This window comes from Delphinapterus leucas, chromosome 1 (assembly GCF_059928025.1).
Source record: "Delphinapterus leucas isolate spDelLeu-1000000601 "Yukka" chromosome 1, BTC_Dleu_Yukka2, whole genome shotgun sequence".
Lineage (NCBI taxonomy): Eukaryota > Metazoa > Chordata > Mammalia > Artiodactyla > Monodontidae > Delphinapterus > Delphinapterus leucas.
In genome coordinates, this window is record NC_143129.1 from 89,994,301 (window position 1) to 90,017,066 (window position 22,766).

General features: G+C 35.3%; 1 protein-coding gene across 7 annotated transcripts in view; it reads left to right on the forward strand.

Moving 5' to 3' along the window:
• The window catches only part of TRIM33 (tripartite motif containing 33), a 148,159-nt gene that overhangs the window by 94,546 nt on the left and 30,847 nt on the right, over nucleotides 1–22,766 (forward strand). For all 7 annotated transcript variants that reach the window (XM_089917384.1, XM_089917374.1, XM_089917389.1 and 4 more), the window contains exons 5-10: nucleotides 13,822–13,938; nucleotides 16,415–16,529; nucleotides 18,622–18,768; nucleotides 19,251–19,368; nucleotides 20,826–21,100; nucleotides 21,711–21,875. In XM_089917384.1, the coding sequence (XP_089773510.1) occupies nucleotides 13,822–13,938; nucleotides 16,415–16,529; nucleotides 18,622–18,768; nucleotides 19,251–19,368; nucleotides 20,826–21,100; nucleotides 21,711–21,875 (937 nt within the window). The remainder of the gene's footprint in view (nucleotides 1–13,821; nucleotides 13,939–16,414; nucleotides 16,530–18,621; nucleotides 18,769–19,250; nucleotides 19,369–20,825; nucleotides 21,101–21,710; nucleotides 21,876–22,766) is intronic.

Here is a 22,766-nt window from a genome sequence, read left to right on the forward strand (position 1 = left end):
ATATATACACATACACCACATCTTCTTTATCCATTCTTCTGTTGATGGACATTTAAGTTACTTTCATGTCCTGGCTGCTGTAAATAGTGCTGCAGTGAACATTAGGGTGCGTGTATCTTTTTTTGTTTTTTTTTGTTTTTTTTTTGGTTTTTTTTTGCTGTACACGGGCCTCTCACTGTTGTGGCCTCTCCCGTTGTGGAGCACAGGCTCCAGACGCACAGGCTCAGCGGCCTTGGCTCACGGGTCCAGCCACTTCGCGGCATGTGGGATCTTCCCGGACTGGGGCACGAACCCGTGTCCCTTGCATCAGCAGGCGGACTCTCAACCACTGCGCCACCAGGGAAGCCCACGTGTATCTTTTTGAATTATGGTTTTGTCCAGATATGTGCCCAGGAGTGGGATTGCTAGATCACATGGTAGCTCTATTTTTAACTTTTTACGGAACCTCCATATTGTTCTCCATAGTGGCTGTACCAATTTATTATACATTCCCACCAATAGTGTAGGAGGGTTCCCTTTTCTCCACACCCTCTCCAGCATTTATTGTTTGTAGATTTTTTGATGATGGTCATTCTGACCGGTGTGAAGTGATACTTCATTGTAGTTTTGATTTGCATTTCTCTAATAGTGATGTTGAGCATCTTTTCATTGTGCTTTTTAGCCATCTGTATGTCTCCTTTGGAGCAGTGTCTGTTTAGATCATCTGCCCATTTTTTGATTGGGTTGTTTGTTTTTTTTGATACTGAGCTGCATGAGTTGTTCGTATATTTTGGAGATTAATCCCTTGTCAGTTACTTTGTTTGCAAATATTTTCTCCCATTATGAGGGTTGTCTTTTTGTTTTGTTTACAGTTTCCTTTGCTGTGAAACAGCTTTTAAGTTTATTTTCTCCATTCTTTTTTTATAATTAATTAATTAATATTTGGCTGCGTTGTGTCTTTGTGGCTGCGTGTGGTCTTTCTCTAGTTGTGGCAAGCAGGGGCTAGTCTTCGTTTTGGTGCACGGGCTTCTCATTGCGGTGGCTTCTCTTGTTGTGGAGCATGGGCTCTAGGCCCATGGGCTTCAGTAGTTGCAGCACGTGGGCTCAGTAGTTGTGGCTCGCAGGCCCTATAGAGTGCAGGCTGAGTAGTTGTGGTGCACGGGCTTAGTTGCCCCGCGGCATGTGGGATCTTCTCAAACCAGGGATAGAACCCGTGTCGCCTGCATTGGCAGGCGGATTCTTAACCACTGTGCCACCAGGGAAGTCCCTATTTTCTCCCTTCTTGAGATGAATGCTTGGCTTACTAAATTTCATCCCTTTTCCTAATAAATGTTAATTTCCTATTAAGTACTGCCATAGTCCTATCTTACAGTTTGTTACATGGAATTTTGACAGTTTAATTCAAAATATTTTCTAGTTTCCATTATAATTTCTTCTTTGAACAGTGGATTGGTTATAGAATAGTTTTTTGTTTAACTTCCAAACACATGGAAAACTTATCTTTTTCCCCCCCCCTTTGAGTTTTAATTTATTTACATTGTGGTTAGAGTATGTGGCTTGTATTATTTCAGTCTTTTGAAATTTGTTAACACTTTATGGGCTAGTTCACCCACCCATTGGTAAACTGTGACCTATAGACCAAATCCAATCATGCTACCATGGCTTCTCTCTTTACTGTGAAGGCAGAGGAACAGATGAGCAGTTGTGATAGAGGCCTTAGAGTCTGTAAACTTAAAAATAAGTACTGTCTGGACCTTTACACGAAAAGTTTGCTGACCTCTGGCCTAGTATAAAATTGCTTTCTTTGAAGGTTCTGTGTGTATTTGAAAAGAATGTATATTGTACTTCAGGTAGTGTTCTACACTCAAGTATAGTCCTCAAGTATGTTGTGTTCTATCTATAGCCTCAGTAAAAGAACAAAAGTTTGTTCTTTTACTAAGAGATGTGTTAAAATTTCCAATTATGATTCTCAATTTCTTAAATTCTTCTTGTTTTATCACTGTTTGCTCTCTATACATTTAAGCTATGTTGTCAGGAACATACTTAAAATGATTTTACTGGTGAATTGAGCCATTTGAGTTGACCTGTCTCTTATGTTAACCTTGAATTTTGTCTTGTTTGCCAGCTTTCTTTTGGTTAGTGAATTGCATGGTATACCTTTTTCCTTTCATTTTTACTTTCTGCTTTGCTGTTATCCTTATGTTCTGGATTTGTTGCTTATGAACAAATATGGTTGGATTTTTCAAAATTAAGCCTAAGAATCTTTATCCTTTAGCTGACTTAGTGACTTGAATGTAATGTAAGTACAGTTGACCATTGAACAACATGGGTTTGAACTGCATAGGTCTGCTTATGCATGGATATTTTCAATAGTAAATACTACAGTACTGCACAGTCTGGTTGGTTGAATCCCTGCATGCAGAGGTACCCTGAATTGGGAGTGCTGACTGTAAGTTATATGCAGATTAACCCCTGCATTGTTCAAGGATCAACTGTACTTATATTTTCATTTAAATCTACCATTTCATCATTTCTTATTTTCCTTCCCACTTTATTTTTCCTTTTTCTTTCTTCTTTTGGATTGGCTAAGTATTTTTCATAATTCCATTCCCCCCATTTTACTAGCTCCAAAGTTATTTATACTGTTTTTTTCTCTTAATTGTTACTTATCAAAGTCTGTACTTAATATGATCACCCACTGCCTAATAATTTCAGACCACTTTAAAACTTCGTTCCCCACCAAAAAACTACTAGAGCCCATCAGTGAGTTCAGTAAAGTTGCAGGGTACAAAATTAATATCAGAAATCTGTTGCATTTCTCTACACTAACAATGAACTATCAGAAAGGGAAATTATGGAAACAATCCCATTTATAATCGCATTAAAAAGAATAAAATATTTAGAAATAAGCCTGCTAAGGAGATAAAAGGCCCGTGCTATAAGGCAGCAGTCCCCAACCTTTTTGGCACCAGGGACCAGTTTTGTGGTAGACAGTTTTCCTCGAACCTGGGCCGGGGGTGGGTTTGGGGATGATTCAAGCCCATTACATTTATTGTGCACTTTATTTCTATTATTATTAAATTATAATATATGATGAAATAATTATACAACTCACCATAATGCAGAATCAGTGGGAGCTCTGAGCTTGTTTTCCTGCAACTAGATGGTCCCATATGGAGGTGATGGGAGACAGTGACACCCGAAGTGTATTGCTTATGTCCAGTCTACCCTTTAAGATGCAACTTGCCACTTGCCACTCACTGATAGGGTTTTGATATGAGTCTGCAAGCAATTGATTTATTATGGCCTCTGTGCAGTCACACCTCTCTGCTAATGATAATCTGTATTTGCAGCCACTCCCGAGTGCTAGCATCACCACCTCAGCCCCACCTTTGATCGTCAGGCATTAGATTCTCAAAAGGAGGGGCAGCCTACATCCCTCACGTGTGTAGTTCACAGTAGGGTTCGTGCTCCTGTGAGAATGTAATGCTGCTGCTGATCTGTCAGGAGGTGGAGCTCAGGTGGTAATGTGAGCCATGGGGAGCGGATGTAAATACAGATGAAGCTTTGCTCACTGCCTGCCACTCACCTCCTGCTGTGCGGCCCAGTTGGGGACTGACCCCTGCTATAAGGCACTGGTGAAAGAAATTGAAGAGGATACAAACAGGTGGAAAGGTATACTGTGTTCATGGATTGGAAGAGTCAGTATTGTTAAAATGACCATACTTCCCAAGGCACTCTAGAGATTCAGTGTGACCCCTGTCAAAATACCAAAGATAATTTCCACAGAGTTAACTTGAACAAACAATTTTAAAAATTGTAGGGAAACACAAAAGACTTCGAATAGCCAAAACAATCTTGAGAAAGAACAGAGCTGGACGTATCACACTCCCTGACTGCAGAGTGTACTACAAAGCTATAGTAATCAAAGCAGCACAAAAACAGACACAGATCAATGGAACAGAATGACGAGCCCAGAAATCAACCCACACACTTATGGTCAGTTAATCTACGACAAAGCAGGCAAGAATATACAGTGGAGAAAAGACAGTCTCTTCAGTAAGTGGTGCTGGGAAAACTGGACAGCTACATGTAAAGGAATGAAATTAGAACATTCTGTAACACCATGTACAAAAATAAACTCAAAATGGATTAAAGACCTAAATGTAAGACCAAAAACCATAGAACTCCTAGAACAAAACATAGGCAGAACACTGTTTGTTGTAAACTGTAGCAGTATTTCTGTGGGTCTGTCTCCTAAGGCAGAGGAAACAAAAGCAAAAATAAACAAATGGGACCTAATTAAATTTAAAAGCTTTTACACAGCGAAGGAAACCATCAACAAAACAAAAGGACAACCTCTTGAATGGAAGAAAATATTTGCAAGTGATATGACCAATAAGGGGTTAATGTCCAAAATATATAAACAGCTCATACCACTCAACATCAAAAAAAAAAAAGAAAAAGCAGCCTGATTAAAAAATGGGCAGAAGACCTGAATAGACATTTTTCCAAAGAGGACATACAGATGACCAACAGGCACATGAAAAGATGCTCAACATTGTTAATCATTAGAGAAATGTAAATCAAGACCATAATAAGATATCACCTTGCACCTGTCAGAATGGCTATTATCAAAAAGACCACAAATAATAAATGTTGGTGAGCATGTGGAGAAAAGGGAGCCCTCTTAACACTGTTAGTGGACATGTAAATTGCTGCAGCCACTTTGGAAAACAGTATGGAGATTCCTCAAAAAAACTAAAAATAGAACTACCATATGATACAGCAGTTCTACTTCTGGGAATATATCTGAAGAAAATGGAAACACTAATTTGGAAAGATACATGCACCCCAGCATTCATAGCAGCATTATTTACAATTGCTAGAGATATGGAAGCAACCTAAGTGTCCATCAACAGATGAATGGAAAAAGAGGATATAATTGTGTGTGTGTGTGTGTGTGTACATGCACACACACAGAGAGAGGAGTATTACTCAGCCATAAAAAAGAATGAAATCTTGCGATTTTCAACAACGTGGATAGACTTGGAGGGTATTATGCTAAGTGAAGTAGGTCAAACAGAGAAAGACAAAATACTGTATGATATCACTTATATGTGGAATATAAAAATTAAAACAGACCAGTGAATATAACAAAAAAGAAACAGACTCACAGGTATAGAGAACAAACTAGTGGTTATCAGTGAGAAGAGGGAAGTGGGGAGAGGTAATTAGGCGTAGGGGATTAAGAGGTACAAACTACTAGGTATATAAGAAATAAGCTACAAGGATATGTTGTACAACACAGGGAGTATAACCAATATTTTATAATAACTAAATGGAATATAACCTTTGAAAATTGTGAATCACTGTGTTGTACACCTGAAACAAAATATTGTACATCAACTGTACCTCAGTTAAAAATTTTTTTAAAACTTTATTCCTCTCTCTCCTTCACTCTCCTTGTAATTATAATGTATTTTAATTTTCTGTTTTCTTACCCCTGTTGAATACACTATTACTGATTTTATATAGTGTTTTAGATTTACTTCACTTTTTTTTACTCTTTAAAATTGTTTTTTAATTGAAGTATAGTTGATGTACAATATTGTGTAAGTTAAAGGTGTACAATATAGTGTTTCACAGATTTATTTCACTTTTTTCCTCGCTTTCTGTTTTTTTCCTTCCACCTTCTCAGACCTTCTACCTTGATTCATCTTCCTTGCCTGAAGTTTATTATTTTTAGAATCTTCACTAAACATCCCCTGGCAGTGAATTTTGTTTTAGTTTGTCTAAAAATATCTCCATTTTGCTTTCATTTTTTGAAATACATTTTTGCTTTGTATAGCATTTTATGTATAGGTTGTCAATTATTTTTTGTTGTTATTAGTACATTGGTTGTACAAGTACATTGCCTTTTTGCCCTTAAGAGTTCAGCAAACATTCTACCTGTTATTCTTTTGAAGGTAACCTGTCTTCATTTTCTGACTGCTTTTTAGGATTACCTCTTTTGATTTGGTTTTCTCAATCTTTGGACTGTGTCTTTCAATCAGTAATCTCACCAAGTAATGCATCTGTTGTGTTCTTGTCTTTCCTTCTGGAACTCTAACATCTGTATGTTAGACTCCCTCATACCATTCTCCATGTCTCTTAACTTACGTATTTCCCATTTTTTTTTTTTTTTTAGTTCTAAATGTAAAACAGGCGTTTTCTTTTGAACAGTCTCAGTTTATGAATATTCTCTTTAGTTATGTTGAGCTTCCATTAAAATCCATTCATTACACTTAAAAAATTTAAGTCTGTTACTCCCCCTTTAAAAAAATTATATTTTGAGATATGAGATTTTTTTGTTTTGTTTTGAGATTCACAGGGAGTTGCCCAAAAAAATTAGAAGTCCTCTGTATTCTTTACCCCCATTTAAAAACAGTTGTAGCTTGTGTTTCATTCCTTAAATATAGTAAGTAGAGATATTTTGCTTTTGTTAGTGGGTCTTTTCTTCCTCTTTGTTTTTCTGTCGCTCAAGGTGCTTTGTTTCTTTATATATATATGGCTATTTTAAACTATGAACTTCTCATTTTCCTTGAAAATTATTTATGCACATACTTTGTCTAGAATTATGATGCTTTCTTCAGTAAAGGTTTGAATTTCCTTTTGCCAGTGCATACAAGCACTGCCAGGTTGGGACCATTAAATATCCAGAATGAAGTTGTTTCAGACAATCAGATGATGTGCACTTTGTCTAAAAATCCACATCGGGTGCTTTATGACGGCTACTTCTAAGGGTTCTTCCCTCTCCTCTTCCACAGCATTATTGTAACTTTCTTTTAGTCCTGCAGAGTTGGTAGAGGAGCAGGTTACTCTTCATAGCTCCTTTAGATCTCTGCCTTATGGTGGCATAGTTATGTGAAACCATCATCACAATCAAAATAATGAACATATTTATCATCCCCAAAAGTTTCACCTTCATATATGAAAGCTGTTTTTGCTGTGTAACCAATTCTAGGCTGACACTTTTCTTTCAGTACTTTAAAGATGTTGCTCTACTCTATCGTGGCTTGCATTGTTTCCATTGAGAAGTCTACTGTTCTGTCTTTATTCCTCTGTTCTAATGTATCTTTTTCCCTCTAGGAACTTAAAAATTTTTTTTTCTTTATTATTGGCTTTAAGCAGTTTGGAAGTAATATACCATTGTGTAATTTTTTTAATGTTTCCTGTGCTTGGAGGATGTTGAGCTTCTTAGATCTATATAGGTTTTATAGTTTTCATCAAATTTGGGAAATTTTATTCCATTGTTATAATTTCTTCCAATATTTTTTCCCTGTTCCCTCTCCCTTCCCATTTGGGGATGCCACTCATACAATTAGTGTTATTACAGTTGTCCTAAAACTCACTGTTCCTCTTTTGTCCCCTCCCCCAGTTTTTTTCTGTTTGATTTCAGATGGGATTAATAGCAGATTAGATGTTACAGAAGAAAAGATTAGTGAATTTGAAGAAAGGCAGCAATATAAAGTAGCAGCCTATTCTACTAATGAAGTCTTAAGTAACTGAAACATCAGTTGATGTCACTGTGTTCCTTTTGAGATTTAATTAAAGTTGGCTTTTGTTTCTTGTTCTATTTATGTGAGAATCCTGATATCTTCCTGAAGCTTTCCTGAGATTTCTACCCTTTTGGTTCTCATCATGGTTGCTCAGAGTGCGTGCTCTCTGCAGCTCTTGCTGAACTTTTATGGCATAATCATCTCCCTTTCATATATTGTCTTGAATGAGGAACATAGATAGCCTCATTTAAAAATTCTCAAAAACACTCTTATGAGGTCTTTATATACATTGTAGACTTTTTGTTGTTGTTGAAGGATTGAAGTTTTTTATTTTAACAGTGCAAATCATTTAAAATTATTGCCAAAAATAGTGGTGATAACTGGCTTTAAGCTCTTACTGTGCTTTAGTGAGCAAAGCACTATGTTGATTAAGTGCTTTGTGTTGTTTTGATCAATTTAATTTTTGGAGTAGTCCCGTAAGATAAATGCGATGAATATTACACATTTTTCTGAAGAACTGAGACATAGAAAGTTGTCCAAGTCATCTATTACTGTGCAATAATAGTACCTAGTCATTAAGTCTTTCTAAAGATTTAATGAGAGAATCCATGTCAGATACTTCACAAAGTGCCTGAAAACAGAGTAAGTTCTCAAAACAGGCTAATTGTTGTCATTTCTAGATTGATAAATACTGAGATAAAATATGATGTTCGGAATTTTTTAAGAGTAATCTTGAGGATAGAGTAGGTGGGTATATTGACAAATTGGCTATAAATGGATGCTCTTTGCAAGTGGATGATAGGTTCAGTGGGGTTGAATCTGTAGTTTATTATATGCTTGAAATTTTATGTAATTTTATGTAATTCGTATTTATGAAATTTTATGGAATAACTGAATTAAGAAAGAAACTGAGTCAGAATTACTACATATCAGCTTTAAAAAATGTTTCCCTAGATAGTCAATTTGGATACAAACTAAGATAATATATTTCCCTAGAAGTGCCAGAGTAAAATCTTATCAATTGTTAAACACTCTGACAGTTACTAAGAATAATACTGTAATTACTTGGCGAATAGAGTAGCATCCTTGTACAACTCAGAACCTAATAAGACTCTAAATGTGCATTTAAAAGTTACAGTTTGCAGTTAATAGCTAAGTGATTCTCAACCTGAAAAAAAAATCCTTTTATTCATTTCCCATACTTATGAGAGCCCTCTCTTCAAAAACTTCTTAGCAAACTGCATTACATAATAATTTATTTCTCAATAAATTATACACACACACACACACACACACACACACACACACACACACACACACATATATATGTAAGCATGATTCTCTCCAAAACATGATAATCAGTGGTATGTATATTATCCTGGGTTTCTATAATTCTAGCCAGAAGCACAGTAAGTCTTACTTATAAGGCCCATCATAAGTAAACCATGGGTGTGCATAATTTTTACCTAGACATTTTGAAATACTGAAAATAGCTCAGTGTGGCTAAGACTTCCATGTTAAGAATCACTGCTTCATATGCAGGATTAAAATCTAAGAAATTCCTTGATATATTTACATATTAACAAATTTATGCTTAATCCATTTATTGGTTATTCTTTCCCCCCATTTCTGAAGTATTTCAACTATTACTTTGATCAGTTCAAAAAAGAAAATTCAGTGTTAGTTTATTCTTTTAGCTAAGAGAATCCGAAGTAGCTTGTAGCCAAAACTACTTCCATATTGTTCTTTTGTTTTTTAAGCTCTAGTTAGTATCTTTCTTCTAATAATACAGTTGAAGTTTATTCAAGTGAAAAGAAACAAGCCTGATTGTCACTGTTTTATCAATCTCTTGATGGTTCACTATTATTTATTATCTGAGTCCAACTTCAGCAAAATGTACAGTGGTCTTTAACATTTGGTACCTCCCCATCTCTTCCAGCTTTGTCTTCTTTTCCTTAGCCCTGAAAATGACAGGTGGCCTCAGAACTGTGTACTTTTGTACATTCAGATTTTTTCCCCCAGTGAAAGCTCTTACCTTCCTCCCAAGTTTGTTTACCTAGAAAGCTCTTACTCATCCTTTAACATCCAGTGCAGATGTCAACTCCTGTATGAGGGGAGGAAAGGACAGACACATAATTTCACCTAGGTGTATCATGGTGTGTTTGCTTGCTACTTGTTCATATGAATACAGCAAGACATTTCTAGAAACAGGATTCTGAAACATTTATTTTGAGTTGAGAAAAGAAATAAAATTGTGCAGGGTTAAATTTTGTGAATTAAAATTTTGTGAGTTATGATACTAGTTGACCTTTCTGCCAAATGCCTTCTTATTTGCAGACATAATTAAACTCTGGGTCAGAAGATCTTTTGTTCCTCACAATGTAAAGCTTATGTCAAAAGGGTTAGCATGGTAATCTCATATTCCTGCTTCATCTGTACAGATTTAAACAAAGTATTTCATTTTGGACACAGAGAAATTATGGTATAGGAAATAAATAAAATGTTGTTCCTTCAGTGTTTCTTCAATGAAGGAATAGTCTTTGCTCACCTATGTAACAGTAGAACCTCTTTTAAAAGCCTTTTAAATTAAAATACTCACATGCTTTTGTGCTGTTTAATTAATATATCATACAAGTTATAATGTGCTAGACTTTACATTGTAGACAGTTTTTTTTTGCTTTAAAAATATTCTTAAAAACGTAAAATGATTTGTTTTGTTATGTGTACTTTACTACAATAAAAAATTCTTAGTACACAAAATAAAATCCTCATTAGCCAGCTGTTCTCTATAACAGCAATCCCCCTGTTGCTCTAAACTTTGCCTTCTAATTCTCTCAATTTTTCTTTTACTTCTTGATCCCCTCCATTTAGTAGACTTTCCTTTTGTTAACAACTTCATAGCCTTTCCTCCTATATTTACCTTAACTGAGACCTTCACTGAAGGCCCAAACATCTAGATGCTTATAGCCTTCCTCTTCATCTCAATTTCTGCTTTTACTTTAATGATTTGTGTCCACATAGACAATTATAACTTTGTCAGTACCTTGAACTTCTCATTTCCGGTGATCTTTTCTTGACTCTGCCTTAGCTAGGCATTCAGTTTTTAGGTTATACCATGGATGTTACTTTATATGGCTCCAGTTAAACTTTCAAATCACCAAAGATGCTGATCTCTGTGACAGAGTCCATTGTTCAAGCTTGTTTATTCAGCTATACCAATTAGTACCATACCCTGATAGCTCATCTGAGCTACTGTCTTAGAGTTCTAGCTAGTCTTCCCCATCTCTCTTCTTCAGATCTTTTATATTTCTGTCTGATGATTTTCCTGGAATGTAAGTCTGATTATTACATCTTGGTTGGAATTCTTCAAGGGTTTCCTATTACTGAAAAATGAAAATCCAAAAATTAGCATGGTATACCCAGCTCTTCACAGTCTGGTTCTGGATTTTATTATTGTCTCACATTCTGATCTTTGCACGGCTTTCTCTAGGTATGTTGAAGTATTTGTTGTTCTCCAAATATGCCTCTGCAGTTAGCATAGGATAATTCTGTTCTGACTTCTCTGTGAAGCATTCCTTGGTGTTGAGGCAGATTTAGACACTGTGTTCTTCTTTTTTTTTTAATACATCTTTATTGGCGTATAATTGCTTTACAGTGTTGTGTTAGTTTCTGCTGTACAACAGAGTGAATCAGCTATATGTATACATATATCTCCATATCCCCTGCCTCTTGAGCCTCCCTCCCAACCTCCCTGTCCCACCCCTCTAGGTTGTCACAAAGCGCCAAGCTGATCTCCCTGTGTTATGTGGCTGCTTCCCACAAGCTATCTGTTTTACATTTGGTAGTGTATATATGTCCATGCCACTCTCTCACTTCGTTCCAGCTTACCCTTCCCCGTCTTTGTGTCCTCAAGTCCATTCTCTGCGTTTGCGTCTTTATTCCTCTCCTGCCCCTAGGATCATCAGTATCGTTTTTCTAGATTCCATATATATGCGTTAGCATACGGTATTTGTTTTTCTCTTTCTGACTTACTTCACTCTGTATGACAGACTCTGGGTCCATCCACCTCACTACAAATAACTCAATTTCATTCCTTTTTATGGCCGAGTAATATTCCATTGTATATATGTGCCACATCTTCTTTATCCATTCATCTGTCGATGGACACTTAGGTTGCTTCCATGTCCTGACTATTGTAAATAGAGCTGTAATGAACATTGTGGTACATGACTCTTTTTGAATTATGGTTTTCTCAGGGTATATGCCCAGTAGTGGGATTGCTGGGTCATATGGTAGTTCTGTTTTTAGTTGTTTAAGGAATCTCCATACTGTTCTCCATAGTGGCTGTATCCATTTACATTCCCACCAATGGTGCAGGAGGGTTCCCTTTTCTCCACACCCTCTCCAGCATTTATCATTTGTAAATTTTTTGGTGATGGCCGTTCTGACCAGTGTGAGGTGATACCTCATTGTGGTGTTAATTTGCATTTCTCTAATGATTAGTGATGTTAAGCATCTTTTCATGTGTTTGTTGGCAATCTGTATGTCTTCCTTGGAGAAATATCTATTTAGGTCTTCTGCCCATTTTTGGATTGGGTTGTTTGTTCTTTTGATACTGAGATGCATAAGCTGCTTATATATTCTGGAGATTAATCCTTTGTCAGTTGCTTCATTTGAAAATATTTTCTTCTATTCTGAGGGTTGTTTTTTCATCTTGTTTATGGTTTCCTTTGCTGTGCAAAAGCTCTGAAGTTTCATTAGGTCCCATTTGTTATTTTTGTTTTTATGTCTATTTCTCTAGGAGGTGGGTCAAAAAGGATCTTGCTGTGATTTATGTCATAGAGTGTTCTGCCTATGTTTTCCTTTAAGAGTTCTATAGTGTCTGGTCTTACATTTAGGTCTTTAATCCATTTTGAGTTTATTTTTGTGTATGGTGTTAGGGAGTGTTCTAATTTCATTCTTTTACATGTAGCTGTCCAGTTTTCCCAGCACCACTTATTGAAGAGACTGTCTTTTCTCCATTGTATACTCCTGCCTCCTTTATCAAAAGTAAGGTGACCATATGTGCATGGGTTTATCTCTGGGCTTTCTATCCTGTTCCATTGATCTATATTTCTGTTTTTGTGCCAGTACCATACTGTCTTGATTACTGTAGCTTTGTAGTGTAGTCTGAAGTCAGGGAGCCTGATTCCTCCAGCTCTGTTTTTCTTTCTCAAGATTGCTTTTGCTCTTCGGGGTCTTTTGTGTTTTCATACAAATTGTAAAAAATTTTTGTTCTAGTTCTGTGAAAAATGCCATTGCTAATTTGATAGGGATCACATTGAATCTGTAGGTTGTTTTGGGTGTATAGTCATGGTATATCTCTCCATCTGTTTGTATTGTCTTTGATTTCTTTCATCATAGACACTGTGTTCTTATTGCAGACTATGTACGCCTCCAGTATAGCTCATTTCACAGTGTAGTATCATTTCATATTTGTGCCTATTTATTATGAAAATATAAACAATAATGGATTTTATTTTACCCATGTATCCCTAGCATATAGAAGAAGCCCTAAAATACTTGTTGACCTAATGAGCAATTTACACAGAGGTAACAAAACTAGCAAAGAAAACCATTCTGCCTTACTAGCAAACAAAGAACTGTAGTCTTGTACTGTCTAATTTTCACTATTATAATATTAGCAAATCTTAACATATACCACTTTGTTGACAAAGTTAAAATAAAACTCTGGTGTTGGTCATATTTTTAATTGATATAACCCTTTTGGAAAAGTTTGACAATATTTACAGTCTAGAACTGAAAAATTATTTCAAGGGTGATTGCAACGACAAGATAAAGAATAAAGTCAAATGCAGAGTTGCACATACATTGTGACTGAAAAGACTAAGGAACTAGATATTACAATAGTAGCAGTGATTTTATGTTGTTGGAACTGTGGGTGGTTTTCCCACCTTTGAAAGTATTTTGTATAATGTGGTTGTATTTTATGATTTAAAATGTATACAGCTTACACCAGTATTTAGGTTTTTATAAAAATGCAATCCTGAATCAAAACTCTAATTTAAGAGCACTTGAACAGTTTTGAGTAATTTTTTTTGTCTTAATAGTGCCTTCACAGTGTCAGGTTAAGAGGGAAAGGGGATTGGTAGTTAAAAGTTGCTGGTAACATAGGGGGTGTGTGGCCAGCATAGGGTGTTGATCATTTAAGTAAGGTTTCAAGATTGACTCATGCAGCAGTTTTTCATTTCCAAATCGTAAATTTTCCATTTTAAATGTAATTTTTGTTTTTGTTTTAAAGGTATCAATTTTTAGAAGAAGCTTTTCAAAACCAGAAAGGTGCAATTGAGAATCTACTGGCTAAGCTTCTTGAGAAGAAGAATTATGTTCATTTTGCAGCTACTCAGGTGCAGAATAGGTAAGTATGTTTCCTTAAAACTATAATTTCAGTTTAAGGATTATTAAACACGATGGGTCCAGTTTAAATTGTTTTCCTTCTATATTATATTAGGCATATATAGAAAACATTGTTTTGGAGAGGTAAATGGTATGTTTGAGTTTGTATTATGATAATTGTTAATTAAAGAGAATTTAATTGCTTCAAATTTTGAATACTCTTTTAGGATACATCTTTGACTATTTTATAATTAATATGGCTCTAGTCTTTGTCAGCCTTAGTTAAATGTAGAAAAACCAATTAATGTGTAGAGAGTTGAATTATAAAATTTTAACTGGAGACTGTGTGGAAGACAGGAGAGAGTATGAACGGTGGTGGACAAATTAATTTTCCATCTGTAAAACAAGCATTAAAAACAGTACTTATCTTAGTGGTATTATTATGAGAACACAGTTTCTGGCATATAGTAAGCGCTCAAATTGTAGCTGTTGTTATTTTTATCAATAACACTGTCAGTTTTTAAGAATCCTATTTTCGTTCATTTCTCAATAAACTAAATTTATTGATAAAGTAAGGGGGACTGGGACTTCCCTGGCTGTCCAGTGGTTAAGACTGCATGCTTCCACTTCAGGGGGCACGGGTTCAATCCCTGGTTGGGGAACTAAGATCCTTCATGCCACAAAGTGGGACTAAGTTCCATAGTGAGTAGGTTAAGAAGATTAGGACTCTTAAAGGAGTCCTTAAAGACAAACACTTGGAGCTGGCATAATTAAAACCCATATGTTCCTAGAGGTATGAATAGGGTTGATATGTGTTTATTCTTCAGATTCACAAATATTGAGACTTTTAGAATACTAAAATTAATTTATGATGATTTAAAATGACACATAAATACTCAAAAAGTATTGAAGATGAATGAATAGTACATTGTATATTATTGATACATTATAAAATCGTACATTATATGTTAGTAAGAATTTATAACTTTCATCTTAAAAAGTGATACCAAAGGAAAATAAAGGCTCCTCAGAGGTTGTAGATAATATAAATATATAGATATTCAGTAGTCATGGTTAGTTCTCGTGGATACGTCAGGATGTTTTTTATATTGCTGATATATTATAGATGATATTGGAGAGGATAACTGTCTTCTCATAAATTACAGATGGATGTCCTTTCCAGAGAAAGGATAGTGAGATAATTCATATGGCAATCCCATATTTTTATACGTATATTTTGTATATATGTTCCTGAATCTGTGTAGAGAAGTGAAGTTTACAAGATTGCGCAGGGTTGGGGAGATTATTTCATCTCCAGAAAGCTTAAAAAAAAAAAAGTATTAAAGTAATAAAATGTCTGTACTTCTCCTGTTAGATTCTTCGATGACCTTTCTCCATTTTTTAATGTACATTATTTTTTTTGCTGCCTTCACAATTGAGCATATATTTAAGCATGCTTAAATTCAGGGGAGTTTGCTTTCAGCATGCTTAATGGTTTCAACCTTTGGCTGAATCGTTTCAAGGTCATGTGTTCTTACCACTAGTGAGCAGCATTCTCATTTTTAAAAATGTCTTCCACTCATTTTAATAAGATAAGGACAAAATTGAATAAAATTGTTAAATCAGTGCCTGAAGTACAAAGGAGAGAAAACTACATTTTTGACCCGGTGTATTCAAGTTATTTAAATTTGAATTTGGTAAATGAAAGGCAGTTTTAGCAGTTGAAAGTGTCAGTTATAGTTTGTACAGAAGTAGAATGTATAAAAGTTTAAAGTTACCATCTTATGATTGTTTGTTAACATTTTATGTATTTATATTAGTAGAATTCTTCTCTTCCTATTTTATAAATAGCAAGGTATTGGCTATTTCATATTTACACCAAAACTTTCATAACTACATGGGAGCTTATACCTGTTTCTAAAACATCCAACAGCTGTTTTTAAAAAAGGAATGAAAATGTTTTATTCCCTTAACCGTATACAGTAGGAAATCATTTTGAGAAGAACCTATGGAAGGGGTATATCTGAATTCACATTTGAAGTAGTTTTAGTGAAACTAAATGCGTCTAAGCTTCCTCTTGTTTCAAAAGATAATAGTAGTATTGGTTGCAACATTTTTTTTTGCACATTGGTTCTGTTTAATCTTAATGCTTCTCAAGAACAATGTGCCATATTTGACACTAACCAGCAATCACTGATGTCAGTTGTTTATCACATTCACGTCATAGAAACTAAAGGAGATTGCCATCTAGATTAATAAACTGTCCTTTATGAACTTAATTTAAAATTAATAAATATTTAATCCATTCTTTGTCTACATACATAACTTGTTTGGACCAAATTGAGTGGTCAGGTCTGCCAAAACATAAGTTGTACATTTGACAAAGGTTTAATTTTAGTTACTCGGTTAAGTTCCCAGTTGGATGAATTTCTGTAACAGTTGGTAATTCAGAGACATAGGATAAGTCTATAACCTAATGATGCATTTCTCTTATTCAGGATAAAAGAAGTAAATGAGACTAACAAACGAGTAGAACAGGAAATTAAAGTGGCCATTTTCACCCTTATCAATGAAATTAATAAGAAAGGAAAATCTCTGTTACAGCAGCTAGAGGTATGGTTCAAAGCCAAAATAAAACAAAAACTGCTTCTCTTGCTCTTTAGCTGTTTTTTAATGTTTATTGAAAGCTCTTTTAGATTGGTTGGGGGTGGGTATGAAAGTAAAGTCAATTAAAAAAATTTTTTTGTGTGTTTTTTGTTGGAAAATAGGCCTTTTTCAAGTTAGTTACTTTGCAGCCCAATTTAACACTTTAGATGTATCGGTTAGGATATAGTGTTGTTCTCTTAGGAATGAAAGAATTATTACTAAAATGTGATATAAATGAAGACAAAGCTGACCTGCCACATTCCCTCTTCTCCCCACAAGATAGGTCCTCAATTTAACTTTTACATATGAATGTATATTGGGAGTCTTACTGACTCATGTGTGTTCTTCACTTTATTTTTTAAATGTTCCATAGTTTTGCTAAAAATGCTGCTCATTTTGAAACTTAAACTTTAAATTTACTCATAATTTTGTTATATTAGGTCTTTGTGTTGTATATTGAGAGTAATATGTGAATGTAAATTTCTAGATGAGAATCCAGTCAATTTGTGAAATGTAAATTAAGTTCTAGTGAAAGACTCTACTGACCATAGTTGGCTGGTTCTCAAAATTTTGTGCTTTTAAGTTGGCTTAGATGATACCGAGTTATGTTTAAAGCACCATTGAATAGTAACAATTTAAATTACATGAATATTTGATTATTTAACTTTTAATTACTATTAACCTCAAATTTTTCATAGTAGATTTTTTTCTGTTCCATTCCTTCATAGAAAATTGTTGAAATACTAGACACAGTTACATATAAATAAAATAAATGTCAACAGAGAATTATTTCTGAATTTCTGTCTTTTGAAATACATCTTGCCGTTGAGACACAATTGTGAAATTAAAAATACTCTCACACATATTGTTAAATTTTGAGGTCTCTTGCGACTGTTGTATATCCAGCTGAGTTGCAGTTAACCCTAATAGATTTTTGTTTTCAGAAGGACCTTGTAAATGGAGAGCGTGAGCAAGCAATTATTTTTGATACCTTTTAACTTACAGTAAATACATTTTAATTATAGGTCTAAAGTAATGTTCTGAAACCATTTCAAGAACTTTTGAATTAAAAAGATACCTCTTAATGCTAAAATATACACAAATACCTACTGATAAATCTGCCACATATTTCTAACATACTAATGATTTAAGCAGTAGATGTTTTCTAGCGCACTGTGTTTCTAAACTTTGTGAGATAGAGGTTTTCCTATAAGCTTTATAAAAGGGATGATTTCCAGGGAAGTTGTAAATGAAACTTCTGTCATTTGAATATTTTTATCCATTGATTTACATTATAAGATGAGTAACTTATTTCCTTAGGGAAAAAATTGTTCAGTAAACCCAGTTGAGTCATTTTTGTAAGAAAGTGGTTAAGAATGAAGAGGCAAGTTGTACAGTATGCTGAATGTCAAAGGACTTAGGACATCACCTGTCCCTTCTGGGAATTTTTGTTCCCAGAAAGCAGTTTATTTTTCCTTTGCAGCACTTTCCTCAAATTGGTCTTTCCTTCCACCCTCACTTACTCCCTTGTTCTTTATGAACTTTTGTCATATAAGAAGCTTCCCTAGTTCTACTCTTAGAGCTCTGGAATTCATCTTTCTCCTTTTGCCTTACATGTTGAAAATAAGAGATTTTAACTTCAGCCTCATGCCACGCACAAAATTTTCTTTGGCCTGAGAAGTGTGTTAAGATTACATAAAATTATTTCTAAAGGTCAGCTCATATGTCATAGGCTCTATATATTAGATTAGCCTAATAAACACTGTTTTTAACAAGGGCTCTTCATCTTCTGAAGGAAACATTAATTTCTGTAATTTCTGTATGTGGAATGTCTAATTTGGACTATAGAACTAAGTTTTGGTCCCACTTTTGTTAGTGACTTTTTCCTTGATCCAAGTCCTTGATCATAGACTTGATCATAGACTCATTAAATAATGAGGAGCTTATTAAGTTATCCCATTTTAAAAAAGAAATACAGGTATTGTGTTCACTGGCAATAGAAATTATGAGTTGATTTTTTTATACAGAATTCTAAAGTGAACCTCTTGTTCTGTTTCAGAATGTTACAAAAGAAAGACAGATGAAGTTACTACAGCAACAGAATGACATCACAGGCCTTTCCCGGCAGGTGAAGCATGTTATGAACTTTACAAACTGGGCAATTGCTAGTGGTAGCAGCACGGCACTACTGTACAGCAAGCGACTGGTGAGACACATAGTATCTTATTTTTCTTTAAATTGACTTTATTAAGATATTATTTACATTCAGTGAACTGCATCTGTTTAAAGTATAGATTTTGAATTTTAGTAAAAGTTATCACCATCACCTCAAAATACAGAAAATTTCCGTCACCCACAAAAGTTTTCTTATTTTTCTCTATCCCTGGCCTTAGGCAACCATTAGTCTCATTTCTCTCATTTTCTAGAATTTCATATAAATGGAATCATACAGTAAGTCTTGAGTCAATCATAGGTTTTGGAGATACCTAGTAGTATAATGTAGTTTATCAGTAGAAATGGCAGAAATTCAAGCATGTGCCTTCGATTGCTAATATCATTTTTTAAACACTGATACTATCTCATCTGAGATGGACACTGTGGGGCTACATGAGCTTTCATGTCTTTATCTTGTATGTTTTCTCAAGTGATATTTAATTTTAAGACTAATATGAATTTTTTCCCTTTTAGATTACTTTTCAATTGCGCCATATTTTGAAAGCACGGTGTGATCCTGTCCCTGCTGCTAATGGAGCAATACGTTTCCATTGTGATCCCACCTTCTGGGCAAAGAACGTAGTCAATTTAGGTGAGAAATAATTCGTTTTATGGCTATAACTTGGAACACTGAATTAGGAGGAGAAAGCATCTACAACAAGTTTTAGATACTTAAAGTTTTTAAACTTCATTCTAACATGTAAACTTTTTGGAAAATATGTTCTTCATTGGAAACTTACTTCAGCTATGTTCATTACATCTTTAAGTATATATAATTATAAATTACTTTAAGAATGTTGAGGGTCTCCTCTGTATAGTTTTTTAAATTATGTATCATTTCTAACTTTTTCCCCACATCTTTTAAAATTGATATTGAGTGTTACATATCAGAAACTTACCAAATGGGTCTTTAGTCTTTGGAAGAATTTCTTACATGCTTAGTAGCTTATGTATTAATTGTACAAAATTGCCCACCTGTGGAGGACCTCCATCCAGTATGCTGATGTGTCGGAATGCCATGTTCTGAGGAATGTTTGAAAGATAAGAGTAGCTCTTTTCACATGGAAGACAAATGGACTTTGCTTTTGCTACTCCACAGTGTGGACCTAAGGGCCTTAGGTGAAAGTTACAGATAAGACATACAAAACCAGCTCAATTTAAAGTAAAACAAAACCCCCCAAAACTAACCAACAATTAGAGCTGTCTACAGATTGATTAAACTCATTTTCAAAATAGTCAAGTCCTCACCATTGGAAGCTATAAAAGCAGAGGTGGGTAGGGTAGCCTTTTGTAAAAAAAATGTAATCTTTGTGTATATTCATTTGGCTATACCTTTAGATCAGGCGTCGGCAAACTATTTTGTGTGACGTGGTACCTAAGTTTGGTTTTTACATTTTAAAGGGTTGTAAAAGCAAACAAGTAAAAAACAAAGAGTATACGACAGATTTTATGTGGCCTGCAAAGCCTAAAGTATCTGGCTTATTACAGGAAAAAGTTTGCCAACTCTACCTTAGATCAAACCTTACTAAAATTTGCCTTCTATCCCTAGAAAGTACCTGGCTCTGTAAAAAGGAAGGAGAATTTGTCATCTCCAGGGGTATAAGTAGTTTAAAACGTTCAACATTTCCACAGAAGACAGTTTTGTAGCAATATAGTACTCTGCCCTGCACATTTTGACAATCCAAAGGCAGGTAGAATCAGTATTAGCAATCTTGAGTATCCTTGAATCTTCTCAGGCTAATGATTTAGACTGCCTAGATGGGCCTCCTCTAATACTGTCTCTTTCAGCTCTTTAATTTTCTGAACATCTGTGTCAAAAATAAGGGCAGATAATATATTATTCTGAGTAATCAAAAGTCAATTAATTGGCTTTGGACTATATTAGGTTTCTGATCTTCATCATCTTTAAACCTAGCTCCCATCCCTTCTGTGCTGTTGGAAACTGAGTGGTGATAGTTGTCAGAGGAAAGAGGAAAATATAATGATTAACCCACAAAGTAGATGTTAGTTGATTACATGTAAATTATTCTCATTTTTTAAATCCTTCAGGTAATCTAGTAATAGAGAGTAAACCAGCTCCTGGTTATACTCCTAATGTTGTAGTTGGGCAAGTTCCGCCAGGGACAAACCACATTAGTAAAACCCCTGGACAGATTAACTTAGCACAGCTTCGACTCCAGCACATGCAACAACAAGTGTATGCACAGAAACATCAGCAGTTGCAACAGATGAGGATGCAGCAGCCACCTGCACCTGTACCAACAACAACAGCAACAACACAGCAGCACCCTAGACAAGCAGCCCCTCAGATGTTACAACAACAGGCGAGTATTATTATATCACTGCACTATTGATATAAATTATGAAGACCTTGAGACTACACCCTGTCCTGTATAGATGAGTTACACATTTCAAAGTTACTGATGGGGACAGAGGTCAAAGATCAGTTTAAACATTTGCCTTGGGTATGGCAGGGATGTGGGGGAGGTGTGAGGAAGGACAAGAAGTAAATACTTATGATGGGAAACAAAATTAACTCACTAGTACTGTGGAGGTATACACGTTTTTATCCCTCTATACCAGATCTTTTTTGTTTAAACATGTGGTTTTGGGCCAAAGAGCCATGTTGTTTCCTCCTAAGATCTGACGCGTTCTTTAGGCTTTTGTTCAAATCATTCCCATCCCTGTATCTTTCCTGCTGTCTCCCATCCAAATCAAAACTATTAATCTGTGGTTGATTAAGTTAATGCTGATAGGCTTTAAAACACACGTATACTGAGAGAAGGAGATTGGGGTAAGAGATGAGGAAAATGACTTACACTTTTTACTTTATGCCCTTCTATCCTGACAAAAGTATTCTTATCATAACGTTTTATAATTGAAAGATAAATTTATAAATATTATTACATAAATGGCAATTTCTGCCTTTTGCAGCCTCCAAGATTGATCAGTGTGCAAGCAATGCAAAGAGGCAACATGAACTGTGGAGCTTTCCAAGCCCATCAGATGAGATTGGCTCAGAATGCTGCCCGAATACCAGGGATACCCAGGCACAGTGGCCCTCAGTATTCCATGATGCAGCCACACCTCCAAAGACAAGTATGCCTAGAGTTCCATTTGTAAGAATCATATAATTTTAAAACTAAAAGACAACAGTTTTCTTAATCAGTTGTGGGGTGGAGGGAGGGGTGGTCATTGATACGTTTGAGAATTTGATTAATGCTGTGTATCTTCTTGTCCCAGAAAAATACACATACAATTTTAATTAAATTCTTTTTTCACATCTTTATTAGATCATTGCTTTACAATGTTGTGTTAGTTTCTGCTGTACAACACAGTGAATCAGCTATATGTATACATATATCTCCATATCCTGTCCTCTTGAACCTCCCTCCCACCCTCCCTATCCCACCCCTCTAAGTGGTCACAAAGCACTGAGCTAATCTCCCTATGCTATGCGGCTGCTTCCCACTAGCCATTTATTTTGCATTTGGTAGTGTATATATGTCAGTGCTACTCTCTCACTTCATCCCAGCTTCCCCCACCAACGCTGCCATGTCCTCAAGTCCATTCTCTATATCTGCATCTTTATTCCTGCCCTGCCACTAGGTTCGTCAGTACCGTTTTTTTAGATTCCATGTGTATGCGTTAGCATACACTATTTGTTTTTCTCTTTCTGACTTACTTCACTCTGTACAACAGACTCATACAGACTTCATCCACCTCACTACAAATAACTCAGTTTTGTTCCTTTTTATGGCTGAGTAATATTCCATTGTATGTGTGTGCCACATCTTCTTTATCCATTCATCTGTCGATGGTCATTTAGGTTGCTTCCATGTCCTTGCTGTTGTAAATAGTGCTGCAGTGAACATTGTGGTACATGACTCTTTTTCAATTATGGTTTTCTCAGGGTATATGCCCAGTAGTTGGATTGCTGGGTCATATGGTAGTTCTGTTTTTCGGTTGTTTGTTTGTTTGTTTGTTTTT